We start from the raw sequence: 23,183 nt of genomic DNA, 5'->3' as shown, positions 1-23,183 counted from the left end.
TGAACGTGAAGCCATTCTGCTAAGGGGAGCCGGCAGGGGAGACACCCCGAGAGGGAAAAATAAGAAACCTCCGCAAACTGGAGCGAGGCGATTCTTTCCTTCCCTGGCCGGGAAGGTGCCGGGAACCACCGCCTTCCTGGGTTCCGCTTCACCCTTGCCCGATCCCCAAGGCCCGGGTTTTCTATACTGCGTATTTTGGGCATTTGTGTTCGATGTTTCCACTAAAAGTTGTTTCTTCTGCGAATTTGGAAATCGCCCCAAGCTAGGAAAGATTTGTGCTTTGACATTATACTCACCGCCCTCTGCATTTTGCCCCTGCCCTGTCGCATTTCAAGAAAATGAACTCTTAGAAAAGAAAGCCTCTGCATCGAGGCGGCTAGCAATCTCACAGAAATGATGTAAATGGTTGCAGGGCTTCCTCCCCCCACCCCCAACCTAGGCTATTTTTTTCGAGTGAACTGTGAAGATCTGTGAAAATAATATCAGGGTTTTCCGTCAGAACGAGCTTTGCCCTGCACTCAGGCGTAGCATAATCTGACCTGACACCTCCAACCATCTGTGCTATCTATCTGCCTTCTGATTTACCAGAGCTGTACAAGCCGCATACAAATTGTACTTGATACTAAAGAAAAGACAGCCGGGTCCAGTCCAGTTCGGAGGTGAATATTCCCATCTGATTCCTTTAGGGATGGACCCAACGATAGTTTTCCAGGCATTTTCGAAGGACTCCCCTCTCCCAATTATTTTCTTCACACTAAACAAGCCCCTATCAAAGGCCCAGGTGAGATCATGGTTTCTTTTGACAGAGACCTCAGAAAATGGTATGATGTGGATGTCAATTGGGAATCAATAAAAGTTGCCAATTCAATCTGCTGGCCCTAAGGCAGAGCTGCCTAGAAGGCCCTTCCTCTCTGCAGGAGGGGTCAGTGCTCAGCAGCTTAGAAAGGGTTTTCTGCTCCACCACCACCCCCATTTCTGTGATTCCCCTTTCTCTACTTGTACTGAATTCCTTTGGGGCAAAAAGGCCAAGGTTACAGTTTCTATTCCCAGCTCAGCTCGAGTTAAATGTTCTAACACAGGGTAGGGCAAAATCAGCCTGCAAGAAGAGCAAATCAATATTTTTAAAAAAGATCTTTGAAATAAGCTTTTAAGTTGCTGTCCTGACCTACCCGTGACTTCTCACTCTAGATGTGGCTAGGCTGCACATTTGTTGAAGTCCATTAAACTGGGGAGGGGGGTTAGTGCTGAAAAGTATAAACTTTTGGGGAGGTGCAACTCCCTTTCTTGAGTGTTTGCCTTCATGGTCAACACCTGTGTTATCAGGTGTGACAGTTGTTCTAGCTCGTATTTAAAATGATTTCAGGAGGCTTTTGAAGATGGTGGGGATAGCCCAAACTGACCTCTTAACAGATCCCTGGTCCCGTTCCTTCTGCTTCAGATTCGCTTCCCACTCGGCTGCTTTGCAGCTGGAAAAGGGGAAAATGCATGCGGGGATGGATGCTGGGGGGAAATGGGGTGATCTACTTCCCTCCCTCCCCATTCGTGCGCTCCCCCCCAAAGTTTTCTGTTTCATTACAATTAAACTTGGCGAATTCTTGGAGGATTTCGATTTGGCCCAGTCCTCATTGTCCTCTGGAGACCTCTTGACCCAGGCAGCGCATCACTCCAAAGTGGATTCCTGTAGCACCACTGCCTCTTTTGGCAAGGGTGGGGGGCGGGGGTGGAGGAACAAGGCTGGATGAGGGTATTGAAAGGCTGCTGTTCTTGCCTTCCACTTTCTCCCAGCCACTCTCCAGTGTTTTCCTCCTCCAGATTCTGCAAAATACTGAGGAAAAGTCCACGGGTAAACGGCGGGCGCTGTCGAGAGCGGGGAGGTGCTGAAATGACCCGGGCGCGCTGGTCGCAGTCTTGATTGGCAGAGAGAGCCAGTGACTGACAGGGGGTCTCCATGGCGCCCGCGCCGCCAATCCGCCCATTCCAGTAGCGGCGCCAGTTCGCCGGCCTGCGTGCCCTAACGGAGCCGAGCCGAACCCGGGCGGCGGGGCCGGCACCTCCTCCAATCCCTCCTGCTCGCTCGCTCCCAGCCGTTGCGCCGCCGCGCTGCCCGGGTCGTGCGTCCCGGCTGCCCTAAGCCGCTTCACCGAGGAGAGCCTGGCGCACCCCGCCAGGCCCGCCGACATCTGCTGCGTGTCCGGTTCCGCTCTCCGCGCCCCCGCTGCAGTCGGCGCTGCCTCGATGTTCCAGTTGCCCATCTTGAATTTCAGTCCCCAGCAAGTGGCCGGGGTATGCGAGACTCTGGAGGAGAGCGGCGACGTAGAGCGCCTGGGTCGCTTCCTCTGGTCGCTGCCCGTGGCCCCTGCGGCCTGTGAGGCCCTCAACAAGAATGAATCGGTGCTGCGCGCGCGAGCCATCGTGGCCTTTCACGGCGGCAACTACCGCGAGCTCTATCATATCCTGGAAAACCACAAGTTCACCAAGGAGTCGCACGCCAAGCTGCAGGCGCTGTGGCTCGAAGCGCATTACCAGGAGGCTGAGAAGCTGCGTGGACGGCCCCTGGGGCCGGTGGACAAGTACCGCGTGAGGAAGAAGTTCCCGCTGCCGCGCACCATTTGGGACGGCGAACAGAAGACACACTGCTTCAAGGAGCGCACGAGGCATCTGCTACGGGAATGGTATCTGCAGGACCCATACCCTAACCCCAGCAAAAAGCGTGAGCTCGCCCAGGCAACCGGACTGACCCCTACGCAGGTGGGCAACTGGTTCAAAAACCGCCGACAAAGGGACCGGGCGGCTGCAGCCAAGAACAGGTCGGTACCTAGAGGCCTACGCTCCTTGCGCTCACCCTGGTGGGTCGGGCGAAGGCGCCCCAGGGGCCCTTTCCCAGGGCCCAGCGACTTGGATCCGAAGGAGTTGAGAGCTCAGTCTGTCTTCAGTTATGAGCCCACTGCGTTCTGGGATCCTGGGCGGGTAAGGGGGGCGGGGGGCGGGGGGAGTTCCTTCCGGGCTCTTGGTTCTCCATTCTCTCCCTCATTCTTGGAACTTAGGGGGTCGCCCCAGCCACTGGTTCCAGTCATAAAACCAAGGCTGCATTGAAAAGAGGAAAGATTAAACATTAAAATGTGTAAACATTAAAATTCCAGCAACATTTAGGGACCCCCAAGGCCCAAAGCAAATTCTTGTCAGCCTGGGCCCAGGCTCCTATTAAGCGAAGCCTGACTTATTAGCAATGTGGCAGGTCAGTGTTGTCGTTTTAAAAGCCCAGATGCGTCCTCTAATGCTTTGAAAATAATTTTCGATAGACTTCTGGATGAAAGATGAGTTCTCTTTCCGCGTGGACGACTCTTTCTCAAAATAGCAAACTATAGTCAGTTGAGGTTTGTCACTTCCTCAGCGTGTGGCTCTAAATTAGCCAAACATTTTGTCCAAGAACCCAGCCTCATCTCCCAGGACCAAATGCTCCATGCAATCCTCAGACAGCCCTTTTTGCCTTTAGCTTTGGTCCGACTGGCTTACTGTAGGGCACTGACAGGAGCGTGCGCCTGGAGGAGACGCACGATGGGAAATGGGTTCCCTATCCCGGAGCCCGATATGCCTTTGTCACCCACACCTCATTTATCTTGACAGTATTGTAAATCTCACAAAGGCGGCCAACAACCGCGAACGAACCTGTGAGCCCAGCATCTCAGATGGGGAGCCCAGAAAGGATTCAGAAGAAGGATGGGACAACTGCTGGGCTACTTGGAGAGGCGGCCAGCTGTGGAATCCTTCCTGGCTTCCGTTGCCTCACTTTTCCTACTTTAACTGCCGGGGTCTGTGGGAGATCCGCTAGCCTCTGGGCTTAAGGGATGCAAAGCGGGGGAGGGGGGCGCAGAGGGCGCAAGGGGAGGCTATGTTACGCGCTGTGACTGGTGTCCCTTTCCTTCCCATAGACTCCAGCAGCAGGTCATGTCGCAGGGCTCCGGGCGGGCTCTAAGGGCTGAGGAAGAGGGCACGCCCGAGGTGCTGGGCGCCGCAGCCAGCCCGGCCGCCAGCCTCTCCAGCAAGGCCGCCACTTCGGCCATCTCCATCACGTCCAGCGACAGCGAGTGCGACATCTGAGCTGCCCATCCAGCACACTCGGAAACAGAATCCACTATTAAAACAACACAAAATGAAATAGTAAGGGAGGATGAGAGACCACGCAAACCCAGCGCTTCCGAAACCAGGTGGCCAGGGACCCGCGGGGCTCGGGTTGCGCGTTTCCGCCCGGCCTGGCTCCACTGGCGCCCTCCGGCCGCTATTAAAGGGGCCCGCGGTGAGGCTCAACCCAGCGCCACGTTCTCCTTGCTTTGCTTTTTCCCAAGAATTTTACTGCAGAGATGCCTCCGGAACCCAAACTGCACCGCTGAGCGCCTGTCCTGAATCTCCCGTGGGTATTTCACGTCGAAAGGACGCTGTTATATATGTATAACTTTTGCTTTGAAGTTTTAAAAAAACAAAACAAAACATATATATGCTGTTTATTTACTTATTTAAGAGACTACCGTGGTAGGTTTCTCTGTATCTTGGGAACTTGCTGTTTCTAAAGGCGCAGGGTTTCGAACAGATGGGTTCTGTGTGAAGAAGCCAAACAATAAAAACCTGGTGATCAACCTTTCTTAATTAAGTGAGCTGCTCTCAGATTCTTAAAAAAACAAAACAAAACAAAACAAAACAAAACAAAACAAAACATTTCACCAGGTAGGCAGGGGGCCCTTGTACAAATAGTCTCCGGAGAGTCTTCTCTATACCTTTTGCTTTCTCTGACGTCTCCTGGTATATTTTTTAAGTGGCCCATGGTAGATTCATAACCACCTGCCCAACAAATTGTATATTTGTATGTATATATGTACATGTGCATATGTAGCATATATTTAAACCCAGAAGTTGGCAACATGAGCATCCCCTATAAGGCAACTCCACACATCCCCAAGCACGGTTTACTATGGCTTGTCCACCTGACACTCACTTTTATGAAATGTTAGTGGCTTTCAGGAATAATTTAAGAAGCTAAACTCTGGGACTCAGTCGTGAGTCCTATTTTATAAAAATGCAAGACTATTCTGACACAGGCTCTGCAATTAGAAAGGTTTTCCATCTCCTTTTAGGCCCTCTCCCATACAAAATAGGCACCCCCCGATCATGCTAAAGTGGATATATACTACATTTAGGATTAAACTCATATTAAAATAAGACAAAAGATAGGAGAAGTTTTAATAACTAAATGAACATCTTGCTGCAGAGAAGGTTTTTATCAAACATTATTTGCCACAAAAAGGATACTTAGATGAAGGAAAGGATGTTATGTCACATATTGAGGTGAAATAGAGGCTGCAGAGGATGGCATTTTAAAAATCTGATCTCTGTATCAAACATGAAATAAGTCATCTAGAGCTTCCTTGTCCTTCAATGGCCTCGATTAAAACTATCAAATATTCTTAGATTTAACTTGTGCAGGCACACACACATACCAAAAAAAGAAAACTAAACAATGTCCTTGCACTAAAAAAGTAAATGTTATCCAGAGTCTCTTAAGCTTTTTTTCCTAGTGAAATGGGTTGCATATTATAAAATTTGACATTGATCTTTAAATCACTTAAGCTGAACTTCTCTCCTTGAGCTCCTCCTGACACACACACACACACACACACACACACACACAGGACTCTTTTCAATTTACCTCTCTGTCCTTAGCAGATGTCCTCTGGTTCAGAAGCCTACTAACTTATTTGGGTAGAAGTGCCAATGTCCAAACCTAAATAAATAAACAAACAAACAAACAAACAAATAAGATAAAATAAGTGAAGCCATGGAAGACAAAAAGCAGTCATATGACAAGATATATGAGAGAAACCAAAGACATGAAAAAGGGTTGATTTTTGGTTTCTAAATCACTTAACCAAATTTGGCCTCATTTGGGTTTTATAAATTGTTGTCATTGTATACTGGGGCCCTTATCCAGAGAATTGTTAACAACCAAAACTCTCTTGCACAAGAGCTCTAGATGGAAGGAGTGGGGATATCTTTGTGATCAAGATGGCGTTCTTCAGGAAGGCAAGCAAATGCCCTTCTGTGGGTCCAGAAAGGCTAGCATGGTAGAGCTTCCTGAAGACTCTTGTTTCCTAGAATGCCCTCCCTCCCCACCTAGTTCCTTGAATGCCAAGGAGCAAGGCCAGGACTCCTATGAGGCAATGGAAGCACCTAGAGTACAAAATTTAAGGAGGCATTCACTCTCAAGGTCAAGCAAGTACAGCAAGTGCAAGGCATCTAGGAATGAGAGCTGTTTTAAATTTTGCCCTATAGGTGCTTGCCTTGTTTCACTGTAGTCCTGAATCTGCAAAGGAGTATTGCGCTTCAATGAAATATCAAGAGACTTCCATTCTTGTTTCCCAGACTCTCCAGACGCTAACAAAGGAGCTGCCCAGACCAGCATTTGGAGAAAATAGCAAATTTTCTCTCTTAAACTGATGTTTCCAGGTACAAGAAGGAAGGGAAAGGACAAATTAGTAAATGATGTAGAGGCATTTGAGATTCTAAAAATCCCATCCTACTCAACCAGTTCAAATGATGCCTAAAAGCAGAAGAAAATGTCCATTCCGCATTCTCAAGAAAAAAAAGGGTAACACTGATAAGAGCTAAGCTTTCTCTTTACAAATAATTTTTAAATAACATTTACGGCTTGACAAAAAAGACAAAACCAAACAGTTATGGAGGGCTTTTTTTCCTGCTTTGGTGAAAGCCTTTAAAGTACACCTAATTTGCTTAAAGTAACATGTTGCCTAAGGATTACATTATAAAGTAGCTATTCTGTTTCACCAATCTGTAGGTTCATTTATCTAATTTCATGTTAGAATCTTAAGGGGTGACACATTACTTTATTTTTAAAACGTTTATCTGAAACCTGGTGGCACTTAACTGCTCTTGTGAGTAGTCAATTCTTTGATAATCATGTGTTGGAAATTGTTCCAAATCATGACACAGATATTTATGTTAATTGGTCCAAAAATTCCCATGGGCAGGTATAGTAAAAATTCTCTTTTTCTAAGATTTTTTCTCCCCATATCAGTTTTATCCTAGGCTAGAAAGGTTTTGTTTGTTTGTTGGTTGGTTGGTTTGTGTTTAATTCCAGGTAGTAGCAATGCTGAAAGTTTCCGAATTTGGAGAAATCTCCATTTGATGGGTTTCCTTTCTGTCTTCTCATGAAATTTATTTCCTGTAACAATTTCCCAAAAAGCAATTACTCCAGCAGAGTGGAAAGAAGCTGCATTCTAACAATTCAACGGATCTGACCAATGTGAGGATTTAACCAACTCAGGCCCCTTTATCGGTTATAAATATTTCAACCACCCGCCAGTTCCACCAAAAGCGCGATGGCTCCCGCTCCCCAAATGCCGCAGTTCCTCTCTCCTCCACTTTAATGACCCACTCCTCTTCCACCCGCCGCTCTCGCCACCCCCCCCCCCGCCCCCTTTCCCTCCTCCAGTTTGTTTATAAAAATCCGGGAGGGAGGGGATGAGAGGCTGGGGTGGGGGAGGACTTGCTCTTTGTTTACATTAAACAAATGACAGGCAAAGAGCTCAATCAAAATCTTCCTTGACCCCGTTCTCTCTCCCTAATTTTAACAAAAAGGAAAAAAATATTGTATCCAAAGAGAACGTGAATGGGGCGGGAGGAGAAGAGAAGCAGCTTTTTTGCTCTATTCAGCCGGGACGCGGGAGCGCGGACGATTTCCGCTCCTATTGTGAGGCGGGGCCCGGGGGCGGCAGTGAATGGGGGGTCTGCCGAGCGGCCCGCAGGGCTGTCAGGCGGCTCAGCGTAATCAGGGCTAATGACGGTGGCCGGGAGCTCCGCGGGACAATGCGCGGGGCCGCGGGGTTTTGTCGGCCTGAATGGCTAATAGGTTTGCCTGGGGGTGCGAGGGGGGCGGTGTCGGGGAAGAGGCGGCGGTGAGGGGAGAAGGGGTCATTGTTCGCACACTGGCCCGGGCGCCGAGGCGCGTCCCACCCCGCGCGGGGGCCCGGAGCGGCCGGCAGGAAGGCCGCGGCCGGGAGGCCCCCTGGAGGCCTGCTGGGAAATGGCGGCAGGGGCGGCGGGTGCGTGGGTCCCCTAGGGAAGGCAGGCCTGAGAGAGGAGGTCTGCACGAACTTTTTTCCCCGGGAGAATTCCATAGTGCGTCCCCAGTACCGGGAAGGTGATTCCCTCCGCCAGGGTTCGAATCGCGACTCCGTGAGGTGACAACTCCACACACCCACCTTTTCCGTCCAGCGCCCTGGGAGCTCTGAGACGTGTAGGCCGGGAGCCACTCCTATTGTTAGACTGCCTGACCCAAAACAGCTCGAGGAGAGAAACCTCTCAAAATCAAGGGGCGGGGGGGCGAAGGGTTAAAAACCCAGGTGAGGCGATAAACAAATGCGCGCCACAGCAGCAACTAAGGCGCGCGCTCGCCCTCGAGCCTCTGACGGCGCTACGGCGGTTCGCCAGCCTCGTGCAAGACGATGCGCCGCGGGTCTGGGCCTGCGCGGGTTGCTGCGGCGCGCGTCCGCCTTGCGTGTGAGGAGGCTGCGCGGGCAGGGTCGCCCGCGACCGGCAGCGGTAAGCGTCCTGGTGTCCCCGGACCAGGGAACGGCAGTTGTCACCGCAGGCTCTCGGCGGAGCCGCGTGAGTTGCCTAAGCGGTGACCGGAGCGCAGAGAGGCTCCATACTCAGGGAGTGGGATCTGCAGGCTCTGAGGCCTCGAGAGGGCTTTGCGAGCCCCGAAGATCCGCGGGTCAGCCGTCGGGGTTGGGGACCCACAGCAGAGCGTCCTGAGAGCCAAATGCCCGCAGCGGCACAAACTTCCGCAGGCCTCCGCTGCCACCGGAGCCCCGGTCTTTCAGAAACTTGGCCGCTCCCATTTCGGCTCCTACAAATCTCCCCAGAATCATGCCGGGCAGCTCTCTATCTGCTAGGATTTATATTCCCAAACCTCTTTAGACCTACCCCAGCGTCAGGGATCGAACTGGTTTCCTCCCCACACCCCTCCTTTTCTCCTGGTTCGAAGATAAAGCGGTGTGAGGGCCATCCCAGAGCACAGCAAGCAGTTTCACGCTGTGTGCCTCTGCTCGCGCCGTTTCCACTTCCTCTGCCGACCTAACGCAGCCCCCGACACCTCGACGGCTAACCGTTCGGTCCTAGAAGCCGATCCCACTTCCCAGGAGTCTTTCTTGATTCAGCGGGCTCCCCACAGAGACTTCTCTACTTCCTCTTTAGCGGTCTCACAGTACTTTATCTAACGTCTATTTTAACTGCTGTGATGTATTTGTGCATTTGTCTATATGTTTGAACCCCTCCGCCCCACCTCCCGCTAGAGTGTAAGCTCTTTAAGGGCAGGGATTGAATTTTATTCATCTTTATATTCCCAAGGCTGGCCTAGAAGTAGGTGATCAATAAATATTTTTAAACTGAAATAATTAATGTATCTTCGTTAAAACCTGTCCCGAATTAGTGGAGGAGCGCTGCTAGTTCTGAGTTCATTTGAACAGCGAAAATGGCAAATAGAACCTGGACCCAGAGTTCACTTAAATACTTCAGGTTACAAGCTCTTACCTACTTGTCAGGTTCTCTGGGATGATACCCCCTCTAAGTGTGTGGTTTTTTTAGAACCCTGTGGCTTGGAGTTCATAACATGAAAATTAACTTCTCACACACTCATTTTCCCCAAACAGTAAGGTAAGAGTCATCTCCTTAGGTTTAGAAAATTCTATTTATTACACCCTCTGAACCCTATAAAATATAATTCCTAATATTTTTGTCTGTTATGAAAAAGGTTTCTTCTTACAAAATAACTCCTTTCTTTGTCTCTCTCCTTCCCCCACCCCCACTTTAGTCTTGACCTACAAATTAAAACATAAACACACAAAATAACAAATTCAAAGTGTCCAATTTTAAGATCTTGGATTGGTATTCCACCTCCATGCTTAGGCTAAGGGGTGAAAAACAGAATTTTCATTACCATCTTAAATCACAAAAGCCCTGTGAAAATCCACTGGTTGCTAAACTCATCTGAATTTAAAATTTTAATGGACAGAAGGAAGTGAACTGTGTGTAATCTTGAGTTCTGATAAAATATAGATACAGCTGCCTCTTGGAAAGTCATTTTAGCCTGGCACTCTCAGTCTGCAACCTCAGAATGTTGATTTACTATATGTTTTTCAGACTGAAGAGAATAGCCCTGAGTTTTTTAGCATGAAATCAAATATCTAAATTTAGACTGTGCATATTAATTTGATACATGAACAGTCTGGTTGGTGGTAACTAGTTTATTATGCATTTCAAACATTTTCAGATATTTAAAATTCCTATTAAAGATTTGTCCATTCAAATTAAGTACCATTTAAGGCAGATTCTATTGCATTGGATATACTGACTTTCCATAAATTCATGATAAAGTATGCATTTAAACTAAAAGCGTATGCATATACACTAGACATCTGATCTACAAAATAATTTTTGCAGGCAAATGTGATGCTACGAGCTGGATTCATCAATTTAAAACAGACAAGCAAATAGGAAAAGGAAAACTATACTGTAAATAGCATGTAGCAATAGACTGATGCCTAAAATGGTGGGATCAAAGAGACCTTGCTAATCACTGTGGATTTGGGCAAGTCACTCAACTCTTTGAGCCTTCACTTTTACTTCTGCAATATGAGGTTGATAATATCCAGGGACGTCGTGAATGTTTGCGATAAAGCACCTAGACCAGACCCTCACATATAATAGGTATTCAGTGAATGGAACTTCCCTTTTCCCATTTTTCCTGGTTAAATGCTAGGCCATGGAAATAAGCTGTACAACTCCCCTTAAAAATTGTGTTTTAATAGATGTCATCTACACATTTGGAATATTATTGAATTTGAATGCTAAATGCTGTTTTTAGAAGCAGCTCTGCTCACCACCCCTACAAGGGAAGACCCAGTATGTTGGTTTCCCAACCTTGATAATGGGTAAACTTGTGCTAATACAACATCACTCTTTCTTAGGCTTTTAACTCTGGTTGGCGCTGCTCATCATTATATATGAAGTTCTCCAAAGGGATTTTAGCCTATCCTGCAATTCAGGATAACCTCAAATGTAAGTATAATCACTGAAAAGATAACCTTTTAGGGAAAGTGCAAGGTCTATTTTTTTTTTTTTTTTTGAGGAAGAAGCAGTGACCCTGCTTTACTTATATTTATCCTGCTTTACTTATATTTATGTGGCTCTTCATAGCTAATAATGAAGTCCCTTCAGCTGCACCATCTCACTTCCTCACAAGAATCCTGTGAGGGAAGTCAGCAGGTATAGTTTCTACCTTCCAGATAAGAAAACGGGGCTCACATTACTTGCTCAGCCACAGGACCAGGGAAGAATCCAGAGTTTGTAGGCCTTGAAGTTTAAATAATTTGGAGGGGAGGATGCCCTATAAGGTAAAGGATATAAAATTATGAGTACAAAATTGGACGTAAGAAATCACAACAACTATAAAATTTTTAAACTGAGCAAATACAACACACATTACAAAATCCAAATAACAAAATCATTTTATTAATTGTCACATATACCTCTAGAATAGTTTTTTCCCTACTTTTTTCTCCTATGTGTTCTTTGATTGCTTCTGTATATGACAATAATTTTACAGTACAGTCTTGAAAGATAATTTAGTCTTTAGTATGGGTTGGTTTTTAATATTTTTATTATTCAGATTTTAGAAAAGTTTCAGTTTCATAGCTCATTATTGGCAATGCCATATGTAATTTTTTAGATTGGTATCAAATTTGGGAAAGCCTCTAGGAAGTTTCTTTCGTATGTGAACATAAGATGTGAGGACATTTTCAGTTTCCTTGAAAGGTGACCCATCTTTTTTTTTTTTTTTTTTTTTAAAATTTTTTTTTTCAACGTTTTTATTTATTTTTGGGACAGAGAGAGACAGAGCATGAACGGGGGAGGGGCAGAGAGAGAGGGAGACACAGAATCGGAAACAGGCTCCAGGCTCCGAGCCATCAGCCCAGAGCCTGACGCGGGGCTCGAACTCACGGACCGCGAGATCGTGACCTGGCTGAAGTCGGACGCTTAACCGACTGCGCCACCCAGGCGCCCCGAACGGTGACCCATCTTAAGTAACCTTTGCATTGACAACACTCTTTAACCAGTTTGTAATCAAAGGCCTTACATATTCGTGTTGTGACGCATAAATCGGCACAACAGAAGTAGGAATATTCCTACAAGACATCCCTGCACCAAAGGAGCTAGCAATAGCCTAACAATACACAGAAATGACAACAAACCGTAAAATATGTACCACTAAACCCAAACTGTATCCCCAACTCAAGTTCACTTTAGCTACTAGATAGAAAAATGGTTACTCCAGTGGTGCCCAGCACTAGGGGAAATGACAAAGGGAAAATAGAAGTGCACAGAGACAGTGGTCTATTATAGTTAAATTACCTATTTTGCAAAGTTTCCAAAAATGCATGATCATGTGAGCATATTGCTAGGATCCCTCCCAGGGCGTTTGAGAAGGGGTCTGTGCAAGTAAGGTACCTTGTAACCTTAGTGTCGCTTGCTTCCAGGTAATTCTGCCTCTGCACAGGCCAAGTATTTCTTTTTCTGTTTCTTTTTTCTTTCTTTTCTCCTTCCTTCCTTCCTTCCTTCCTTCCTTCCTTCCTACCTTCCTACCTTCCTACCTTCCTACCTTCCTACCTTCCTTCATGTCTTTCAGAACAGGCTTTCTGACTCCAGGTTTTCTTTTATCCAGGACAATATGTATTTCCCCAGAAAGTTTTTACAAAGTTTTACTCAAAAGCTGTTTTTAAAGGTGTTTCATTGATAGAGGGAAAGTGAGTTTCAGATTACAGATATAGAGCTGGCCTTGGGTAGGACTGTGAGATAGACAGGTTATCCCTTAGAACCCCACCTTTCCTTTTGAGGATTTTTCACTTTGCCTCCTTACAGGTGTCACATCCCAAACCATCAGAAACCCTCAGTGCTCTCTACCCTCCCTTGATCAAAATCTATTCTCAGTGGTTACCAAAAAATCAGATAAGCCAATTCACATTGACATACAAATAGCTGCTAAAAGCTTAATGAATTACCTACAGATGGGGGCCTAGGAGGGTACTTACTAACTGCTAGGAGATAATCCTTTAATTCAATAAACCCAAATCACTAATGGTAACAATTCAGACATCACTAGTAAGCTAGTACAAAATTATTTTTGGTTGGCAGAGAGCCAGGAATCCTTCAACTCATTCCATGGAAATAGATGACTGCTTCTTGGGTCAAATAGAACCAATATTAAAAATAGAGTAAAGTAAAATAAACTTGTTGGGCCTCCAGCTTTCCCTTTAAATTGCAATTCCTTCTCTATCATTCGTTCTACCACCAAACTTTGTAAGAGAGGAAAGAGTAGTCTACATTCTTTGCCTCCATTTCTTCACTAGATACTTCTTAACTTCTTGCAATCTGGCTTTTACTGGCATTATTCCATCATAACTGTCCCTTCAAAGGTCACTCTACTGGGTCCTCAACTACTCAGCCTGTTGATCTTCAACAGTGTTGAGCATCCCTTCCTTCTAAACAGGGCCAAAATTATGTTGAAGCAAGCAAGATGCCTAAGGTGTAACATTTAAGGAGGTCCTTCTCTCTCTCCCCCCCCCCCCCCCCCCCCCCCTCTCCTTCTCCCCCTCCCCCCCCCCTTCCCTCCCTCTCCCCCCTCTCCCCCACCGTACCCCCTCAGAGTTCTACAGGTTTAGGGGTGGCATCTGAGAGTACCTCCTAAATTTTTCACAATAAATGCCTCACTTCTGAGCTTCTCACCATATTCACATCGTGGCCTGCAATTTGCTGCCTTCTTGCTTTTGTTCATTCTGCAGGCGTAAGTAGACCTCCATGCTTTGTGCCTCCCCTGCACTCCTTCCTACCTTCTGATAGCAGCACTCTTAGGAACTGCTCTTCCCAATTTGATGTTTCCAGCGGGGCTGGCAAACATAGTACCTGCCTTCCCAACTCACAGCAGAGTATAATCAGCAAACTGGGCCAGTCTTTCCAAAATTTCTGAGTTGGAAGCAGAGAAGTAACTCTCTCTTTACTCTTGGTTGAAAGCAGTTAAGAATATGATGCCAAAGTTATTGACAATCATGTCACCTGTTACAAGAAGGAGCCTGTTAGGAGAAGAGGCAGAATGGAGGAAGGAGAGACAGAAAAGGCTAATGCTGATAAAGTCTTTGTATGCTATTGACACTAAAGGTAGCTCCAGTCTTGTCTATTCTGGTTTTGGTTACAGGAGTGAATATAGTACCCTCCTACTTTTTCTTTCTTTTTTAAGCTACTTTGAGTTTCTGTCACTCTCCAAACAAGACTGCTGAGATATATCATAGAATGTTTTCCTTTTTCATCATCCCATCTCCATAGGTACCTAGATCCAAGTTTCATGGCTCAGCTCAAAGGTCATTTTCCTCCCAGGAAAATGGGAGGGTCTTCCTTGATCCATAGGATTTAACTAATCTCTCCTTTCTTTGAACTGCTGTGCCATTTTATGCATCTATCATAGTTAATTTAGCTTCATGTCTTATATCTATTACTATACTACATGTTCTTCCAGGGCAAGATCCATAATCTTTGTAATCCTCTAAGAACTGAGTGCAGGATCTTTGACACAGCAAACAAATCAATAGATTTTTGCAGAATGAATGAATCAAATGGATGAATGAAAATAACTAAAGGATACCTAGAATCTTTATGTTTAATTTTTAGGAAACTTGAGTGTGAATAATCTGAAGTTCTATAAAAATGGCCTTTTTTTCCTAAAAGAAAAATAAAAGAAGGAATGGCCCACTGATTTCTAGGGAAGATGGTGAATGTTAAAGGTACAAGTTCTTCAAAATGTGGGAAATGAGACCTATAAGTTTATATTTACTTATATCTGAATACATAAACCCCAGAATAATACACAAGAAACTATAAACAGTAGTTTCAAGTTCAAGTCTGGAGGAGCAACTGAGCAGATGGGGACAGAGGTGGAAGAGAGGCTTTTCACTGTATACTTTGTATATTTTAATTTGCTTAACCATGTGAATCATTGCCTATTCAAAAATTAAGTTAAAACTAAGTGAATAATAATAACTAAATAAAAATGTTTTGTTGTAGAGATTAGCAACCTAGAAGACGAAAGCAAAAACCTACCTTCCTAATGTAATGTGCATGTAGTGATAGCATGATGGTCTTTTTTAAAAAGTGAAATAGCTCAAATAATTTGTATAGAAATGAAAATGATGTGGTCTGGAAAATTCTGTTAGAGATCTCAAAAAATGGAGTAAATAGCCCTGGTAATGATAGTGACATTAATGTTGAAGCTAAATTCAAAGGATTCAAATAATATTGTTTCATATTTTTTTTAAAAAAAGGATAACAGAAATCAGAATTCTCCATCTACTAATTAGTGATTTTCTTTCCAGTTAAAAAGAAAAAGGTCCTCTTAGAACTTACTGAAATTTACACTTTCAGATCAGTGAATTTTGTTGTATGTAAATTATACCTCAATAAAGCTGATTTTATTTTATTTATTTATTTATTTATTTATTTTTTATTTTTTTTAACGTTTATTTATTTTTGAGACAGAGACAGACAGAGCATGAATGGGGGAGGGTCAGAGAGAGAGAGGGAGACACAGAATCTGAAACAGGCTCCAGGCTCTGCACTGTCAGCACAGAGCCCGACGCGGGGCTTGAACTCACGGACGTGAGATCATGACCTGGGCCGAAGTCGGACACTCAACCGACTGAGCCACCCAGGCGCCCCAAAGCTGATTTTAAAAAGATGTAAAATGTTTCATTGAAAGTGACCTTAGAGGCTAGTATCCAAAATCTATAAAGATGTCACCAAACTCCACACCCGAAAAACAAATAACCCAGTGAAGAAATGGGCAGAAAACATGAATAGACACTTCTCTAAAGGAGACATCCGGATGGCCAACAGGCACATGAAAAGATGCTCAACGTCACTCCTCATCAGGGAAATACAAATCAAAACCACACTCAGATATCACCTCACGCCAGTCAGAGTGGCCAAAATGAACAAATCAGGAGACTATAGATGCTGGAGAGGATGTGGAGAAATGGGAACCCTCTTGCACTGTTGGTGGGAATGCAAACTGGTACAGCCACTCTGGAAAACAGTGTGGAAGTTCCTCAGAAAATTAAAAATAGACCTACCCTATGACCCAGCAATAGCAATGCTAGGAATTTACCCAAGGGATACAGGAGTACTGATACATAGGGGCACTTGTACCCCAATGTTTATAGCAGCACTTTCAACAATAGCCAAATTATGGAAAGAGCCTAAATGTCCATCAACTGATGAATTGATAAAAAAATTATGGTTTATATACACAGTGGAGTACTATGTGGCAATGAGAAAGAATGAAATATGGCCCTTTGTAGCAACATGGATGGAACTGGAGAGTGTGATGCTAAGTGAAATAAGTCATACAGAGAAAGACAGATACCATATGGTTTCACTCTTATGTGGATCCTGAGAAACTTAACAGAAACCCATGGGGGAGGGGAAGGGAAAAAAAAAGAGGTTAGAGTGGAAGAGAGCCAAAGCATAAGAGACTGTTAAAAACTGAGAACAAACTGAGGGTTGATGGGGGGTGGGAGGGAGGGGAGGGTGGGTGATGGGTATTGAGGAGGGCACCTTTTGGGATGAGCACTGGGTGTTGTATGGAAACCAATGTGACAATAACCTTCATATATTGAAAAAAAAAAAAGAAAGAAAGTGACCTTAGAGATTTTGTCTAGTCATCTCCAGTCTTTTCTTCCAAGCATACTTTTATTTTGTTTTCAATTATGAACTCTCAAATCTTGAAAGATTTTGTGACCTAAATGAAGTTATATAAACCACTGTGATGTTAAAAAAAGCAATAAAATTACATAGGTTTGCAGACCAAAAAAAAAAAAAAAAAAAGTCTTAACCTCGTTCTACTAATTTAAAAGTTGAAAGTCAGGTCTTTTGACACATTTTCTACTTAGATACTAATTTATAATCAGCTAAAATAGTATTCCTATTAGCTAAAGGAAGCAGCTTGGGGTTTTTTTTTCTTTTTAAATTTTTATTTAAATTCTAGTTAGTTAACATTGGTTTTTGATTGATTTATAGCATCTTAACTAGTAATTTATTAGTTATTCTCTCTCATGAAGAAGCACTTTTTCTCATGAAGAAGTATTTTTACTTTCAACACCCCAATGGTATCACTGTTACAGATTAGCAAACTGGCCAGAAATCCATTCATTCATTCAATCATCCTGTAATCATCTGTCCATTCATTCAGCATATATTGAGTACATAATATGTGCAAGGCATTTGCCTCTTTCCACTCACAATAAAAATCTCTTAATCTTTTGACAGTTTAAATAATTATTGGTAAATGACTATCTGATAGGTAGAGATCAGAAAGGGAAACTTAGCCACATTAAACAACTTCAGATTTTTAAACCTTAATGAATTACATTATATTTTTTAAGATTTTACTATTTTTTTTTTAAGTACTCTCTACACCCCATGTGAGACTTGAACTTTCAATCCGGAGATCAAGAGTTGCATGCTGTACCAACTGAGCCAGTAAGGTGCCCCAATGAATTATATTCTTGGACCTGGAAAGAAAGTATTGAGGTAGTGTCTGAGTCCAGAAATCTTAGAGAATCAATGGACAATGGGAGAAATGCCAGAATCCTGGAATGGGAAGATAATCTCCTTAGCTCAGAAAGAGGAAAAAGGGTAGATTTTAGAAACCGTAAATTGAGCCATTAGTTCTCTAGCTTCAGAGAAGACCACAGTGCAGTGCCACAAGTTACCTTATTTATTTATTTATTTATTTATTTATTTATTTATAATTTATTTTAAAACAATTTTTTAAGGTTTATTTATTTTTGAGAGAAAGACAGCATGGGTAGGGGAGGGGCAGATAGAGAGGGAGAAAGAGGATCCCAAGCAGGCTCTGTGTTGCCAGCACAGAGCCTGATGTGGGGCTTGAACTCACGAAACTGCGAGATCATGACCTGAGCTGAAACCAAGAGTTGGAGGCTTAACCGACTGAGCCACCCAGGTGCCCTTACAAGTCACCATCTTAAGTAAACATTTTTATTCTGGACTTAGATGAAGGTTAAAAAAAGCGTCATGTTTTTTAAAGGTACAGAATTATAACTAAAAATAATAATTAATATGACGGATGATAGAAACAAAATTCAAGATGATCCCACTAAACTGGAATGATGGGTCAAAACTGGCAAGATAAACTTTAATAGGTCTCTCCCAAACTTCTAGGCTTTAAGAACATGTAACTACAAAATAAGGTCACAGGATCACAGGTCACACTTCCACTAAATACAGTGGAAATTACAGTGGACTCAGTTGGCTTGGTTGAAGTAAGCTACCTTGGTTGAAGAAAGTTCCACATATTGTGTTACAAGTGTTTTTATGTTTTTCTTCTATGACCACCTTGTCTTGATACCACACTCTTGCTGATATATGAGACTACCTCGCCAGTAGGCACAGCTGTCTCTGCCTATGATCCTTTCACTGTAACTTCTCTGGCTTCAACGAAGAAGATTCTGTTCTCCCTTTTTCACCTCCATCCATGTAGGACAGACTCCCCACTAAAATCCCTGAAGCATAGCTAATGTGAAGCCACAACTTCTGAATAAAATTTTACTTAAGAGTTAGGGGATAACAGGAAATGTAAAGCAGGAAATTCAAGTGCTACTAGAAGTGACTATTATCAGAGCCCATAATTTAGTTAATAACAGTGTGCCAAAGTTAAGCCTGGTTTTTCCATTGTACAATGGTTAAGTAAATAGTTAACATTAGGGAAAACTGGGTGAAGCATATATATGAAATCTTTGCACTATTTTTGCACATTTTCTAAAGTTATTATAAAAAGTAAAAAGGATACCATCAGCTTTCTGGAGTCAATTAAGAAGGCTTCAGCATGTTTGTGTTTTCAGGTGGGAGTGATAGAGTGTCAAATAGACATGTGCTTATTCATTTGATGAATCAAACTGCAAAAAAAAAAAGAATTTTGCATAATTTTAATTCTCTCAATGAAAAACATTAAATTGATTTCCTCTTTCATCTCCACCCCCCCCCCCCCCCACACACACACACCTGAAGAGGCCTTCAAAACATATCCTGTGTTAGGATTACCAAATTATCTTAGCTGAGTCACTATGAATCACCAGGGACATTCTGGTTTTTAATTTATATCTACTTGTTAATAAGGCATTCCCTAATCAATGTTTTTCAGAATTCTTTAAAATGTAGTTTCTTACTCTTGAACCTCTGCCACAAAATATACATGTTGTCTCTGAGTTACTTCTTAAACTTCTGTGACTGCTATTGCCTTCTGCATAGATTCTTTTGTTCTCCCCCTTCTATAAAAGGGGTTTAGCAGTTATCCAAGGATATCAAAGCTGCATGACTATTTGTTATAGTTTAAATTTTTAAAATTTTTTAATGTTTATTTCTTTTTTAGAGAGAGAGTGAGAGTAGGGGATGGGCAGAGAGAGAGGGTGACACAGAATTCAAAGCAGGCTCCAGGTTCTGAGCTGTCAGCACAGTCTGATGTGGGGCTCGAACTCACAGACCACGAGATCATGACCTGAGCTGAAGTTGGATGCTTAACTAACTGAGCCACCCAGGCACCCCAAGATGCATTTTACATCCCAAGATGTAAAATATGACAATAAAGACTATTTCTGGTTCCTTTTTCCCCTCATTATGTCATGTTGGAATTTGAGAGAAGTCCTGGGGACCTTCCCCATCTCAGAGAAAGTTCCAAGGACTTCCAAAGGGAGCTTACTGCTACACTCACTATTGACTAATTGGAGAGAAAGGGTGAATACGTGCAGAGTGAAAGCATTGGCAGGTATTTTGAAGGTGGAATTGGAAAAGAAAACAAGTATCCCTTTAAAGTTTAAAGTCCTCACACTTTCCTATATACTCTTAGAGAATTTCTTTGCTCTATAAATTTTTGGTATAGAAATTACTGAATTTTGAAGACAAATATCTATCATTTCTGGTTTTTGGATTATATTCTAGATAGATTGCCAATCAGATTTCTTCCTTTGATCCAAAGCCTTATTCTTGTAAGAAATAAATCCAAAGAAGTTAAAATTTAGTAAGCCTTTCAATTTGTATCTTACGGAACTTCTTTTGCAGCTAACTAGCAGGCCAAGAGAAAATACTACAGTTCAAATTAAGTATGTCAGATTCAATAGACTGTCTACTCCTCCTGTTTGCAGAATCTTGGGCAATCATACAGACTTGGGTTACAAATCTGTTTACCTAGTATCACTACTACTCTAGTGGAGAGAACACATTTCTCAGCTGATGCATTAATCAATAATTAATTATAAAATCACAGTAAAGAGCTACACATAAAAGCCAAGGAACTTTCTCCAACTGAATTAACTTGTCTGATTTTCTGTCAATACATTCATCCTTTGTACCTGGGGCCTTTTAGTGGGGGACCTGTGGCTTTACTCCTTCCATTGTCTCAAGTCCCCTGACTTCTGCTCCCTCCAGCATGGGCTCTGAAGAGCTCTTGTTCAGCACTAAGGGAATCGACATCAAGGCAGCCTGTTTTCCATCTTATACCTCAGATTTGATACCTTGAGTTTAACCGTGCTTCCAAAACCAAGCCCTTGCCTTCTCTCTGGTTCTAGTGCCTTAAATACTTATCTTGATAATCTGCCCACATTCCTAGCCTCTGTACTTTACCTCAGTCTTTACTTCACTCATGCTAGTCTGTGTATTCATTTCCTATCCTATCCACATCACTTGAATACTATCCCTAAGTCCCAATCCTGGAGGTGGAACCCTATTACTAGCTGCCAATTCTCTCTAATGCTGAGCACCAAGAAGCCATACTCTGTCCACCTGGACTTCTTCCTACTGCCCACAGAAAGGTGTGTTATTCAGTCTAACCTTTTCCCCGTGAGTGTGTCACCCCATCACAGACCACCGTCCCAGCCCTAACCCCATACCGTTCTCTTTCTCATATTATATTATGTCTTAAGGACAACAGCATATCCCAGATGTATCTTACATAAGTATTTCTCAAAACTATGTTCAAGGTAATTGTGCTAATCATTGCTCTCCTTCTAGTTGAGAGCACTTACACCAAAGAACAGTATGGTCCAAAAGAACATCAAAATTTGTATGATGGTGCTGATAAAGAATAATTCAAATAATTAAATCCAAAACGTTCAAAATTCAACCTCATATAGGTAATCTTCTTCAGTTTTCTGCTGACCAGATGCTGTAAAACTATACCCAATTTACAAATGTCTTCTACAGTACTACTTTAAGGGTGGTCCCTGAAGCTTGCTTAGAAATACAGAATCTCAGACTCCCACCCCAAACCTACTGACTGAATTGGAATCTTCCGTAACAAAATCTCCAAATTTGAAAAAGCACTTTTCTAGAGTTCTTAGAACCTTAACTACTTATGTTTTCTTCAATAGCTTTGGAAAACACATAACTATTTTTTATCTTTGCACTATTCCAATTTGAAGCACCACCTCTCCCCCATTCTGTGTGGATGTGACAGGGTTGCTAATCAGTATCTTACCTCCACTCCCCATCACCACCAGGGAAGGGTGAGCCTGTGAGCCAGGCCAAGTTAACCCCAGGGAATAGTGACTGGTCTGAATGGCCAGTTTGGCAAGTTATCCAACACAGAGCAATCAATATTCATGAAATTTTCCAAATTGGAGGCCGATAGTTTTCTCTTTCCCTTTAGAGCTGAAAGTGTAGAGCAATGACACCAGCAATGACATCTGCATTGCCAGAGGCCATATTTCTGTCATAGGGAGAAATGCCCTATAAAATAGAAAAGAACAATGAGGCTGAAAGGAGAGACAGATAAGGAAGGAGAATCATGAAAGCATCATTTGAGACCCTGGATCCAGGTATGCCCAAAGTCAGATGGTCTTCAAATGTTCCTCAGTTATGTGAACAGATGAGTCTTTTTTGCATTTAAACTGGTTTGTATTGGGCTTCTTTCATTTGGACCCATGCTTCTTGACTAATACACAGCTGATTGCTGTGTATTTTTTTATTAGTCCAATGAGTTTATTTTCTTAACCATTTTTCCCCATTAATTTTCTAAGCTGACAACCATTTGTAGATTTTGGAGGGCTACTATAAGAGCTCCAAACTTGAACTGTTTTTCCGGATAGTATATTTATTCTACCGTCCCTTGGGAACCCCCCTGAATCTCCTAAGAACCCTCTAAAGAGCACCTCTTATCAAAGCTGACATTTGTGCAGGTTTTTCCTCCCTGATTGGCAATGTTTCTGAATATTTTTCAAATCTTATATATGAATACTTAGTAGAGAGAATAGATTGGCCCATCTATAAGTGGATTCAGAAAACACTTAATGGAAGCTCCATGCATTAATTCTACAAGAAGAGCCACTGGACACATTGTAATAAAGATGAAGGATCTAAGTGATTACAATGCTTTGCTTTCGAAAACACTGAGTGCATCACAGCCATTTTAAAAGATTGCTTCAGCTCAGATCATTTGGTAAAGCTAAAGCAAAGGAATAGAAACATTTGCCTTAGAGAACCGATTCTAACTTGTTACAGGGCAGATGTGAACCATCACATTTATCCACTTATCCTTGGAATCTAGAGACAATAAATGTGTATATAGTGAAACAGAAGGGGATCATCTAAAATCATTTTTTTTTCTGTCTTAAAGAGATGTAGCCATGATAACATGATAAAGCTCTTTTTTACTTGGTTTAAAAATAACCACTTCTCTGCAACACTGGAGTTAGTCTAATGTGAGAGGAGGGAAAACCCTCAGAAACACTTCCAAACCACACCCATACAGTAAGGTCATTAATAGGGCCAACAGTTCTGTATTCAACATAATTGATTTATGTAAACTGGTTAGCATTACTCTATTTCATGGTCACAGAAGCTACCTCAACCATGTTTTACGATTGTATCTTACTTGTTACAAAAAAAAGCCCATAAACAGTGTTAGTGGCGATGAGGCCAATGATTCATCTACCCCGTGGTTTTATTTTTCTTTTTTTCTAACTCTATAACCTATTTAGGTGGAAAAAAGGCCAGGA

General features: G+C 43.1%; 1 protein-coding gene and 2 long non-coding RNA genes across 7 annotated transcripts in view; 2 read left to right on the top strand and 1 right to left on the bottom strand.

Moving 5' to 3' along the window:
- Positions 1 to 2,099: 2,099 nt before the first annotated feature.
- On the top strand, positions 2,100 to 4,641 carry SIX6 (SIX homeobox 6). Its single transcript, XM_049611537.1, has 2 exons — positions 2,100 to 2,807; positions 3,930 to 4,641. The coding sequence occupies exons 1-2, from the start codon at positions 2,236 to 2,238 to the stop codon at positions 4,096 to 4,098; spliced, it is 741 nt and encodes a 246-aa protein (XP_049467494.1). The 5' UTR covers positions 2,100 to 2,235; the 3' UTR covers positions 4,099 to 4,641.
- LOC125908753 (uncharacterized) lies at positions 4,518 to 8,360 on the bottom strand. The gene is made up of 3 exons (XR_007453427.1): positions 8,271 to 8,360; positions 5,699 to 5,773; positions 4,518 to 4,592 (listed from the first exon to the last, which is right to left on the bottom strand). It is a non-coding gene; the product is annotated as an uncharacterized LOC125908753 (long non-coding RNA).
- LOC125908749 (uncharacterized) overlaps positions 7,839 to 23,183 on the top strand; it is a 67,791-nt gene continuing 52,446 nt past the window's right edge. The window contains exons 1-2 of one of the 5 annotated variants that reach the window (XR_007453422.1): positions 7,839 to 7,918; positions 11,040 to 11,130. This is a non-coding gene — a long non-coding RNA (uncharacterized LOC125908749). Of the gene's footprint in view, positions 7,919 to 8,069; positions 8,677 to 11,039; positions 11,131 to 23,183 lie in introns of those variants that run through there. The other 4 variants (XR_007453421.1, XR_007453419.1, XR_007453420.1 and 1 more) reach the window with 4 other exon arrangements.

Source organism: Panthera uncia (genome assembly GCF_023721935.1).
Source record: "Panthera uncia isolate 11264 chromosome B3 unlocalized genomic scaffold, Puncia_PCG_1.0 HiC_scaffold_1, whole genome shotgun sequence".
Lineage (NCBI taxonomy): Eukaryota > Metazoa > Chordata > Mammalia > Carnivora > Felidae > Panthera > Panthera uncia.
Note: the sequence above shows the minus strand (reverse complement) of the source record. Positions and strands in the feature narration are given on the sequence as shown.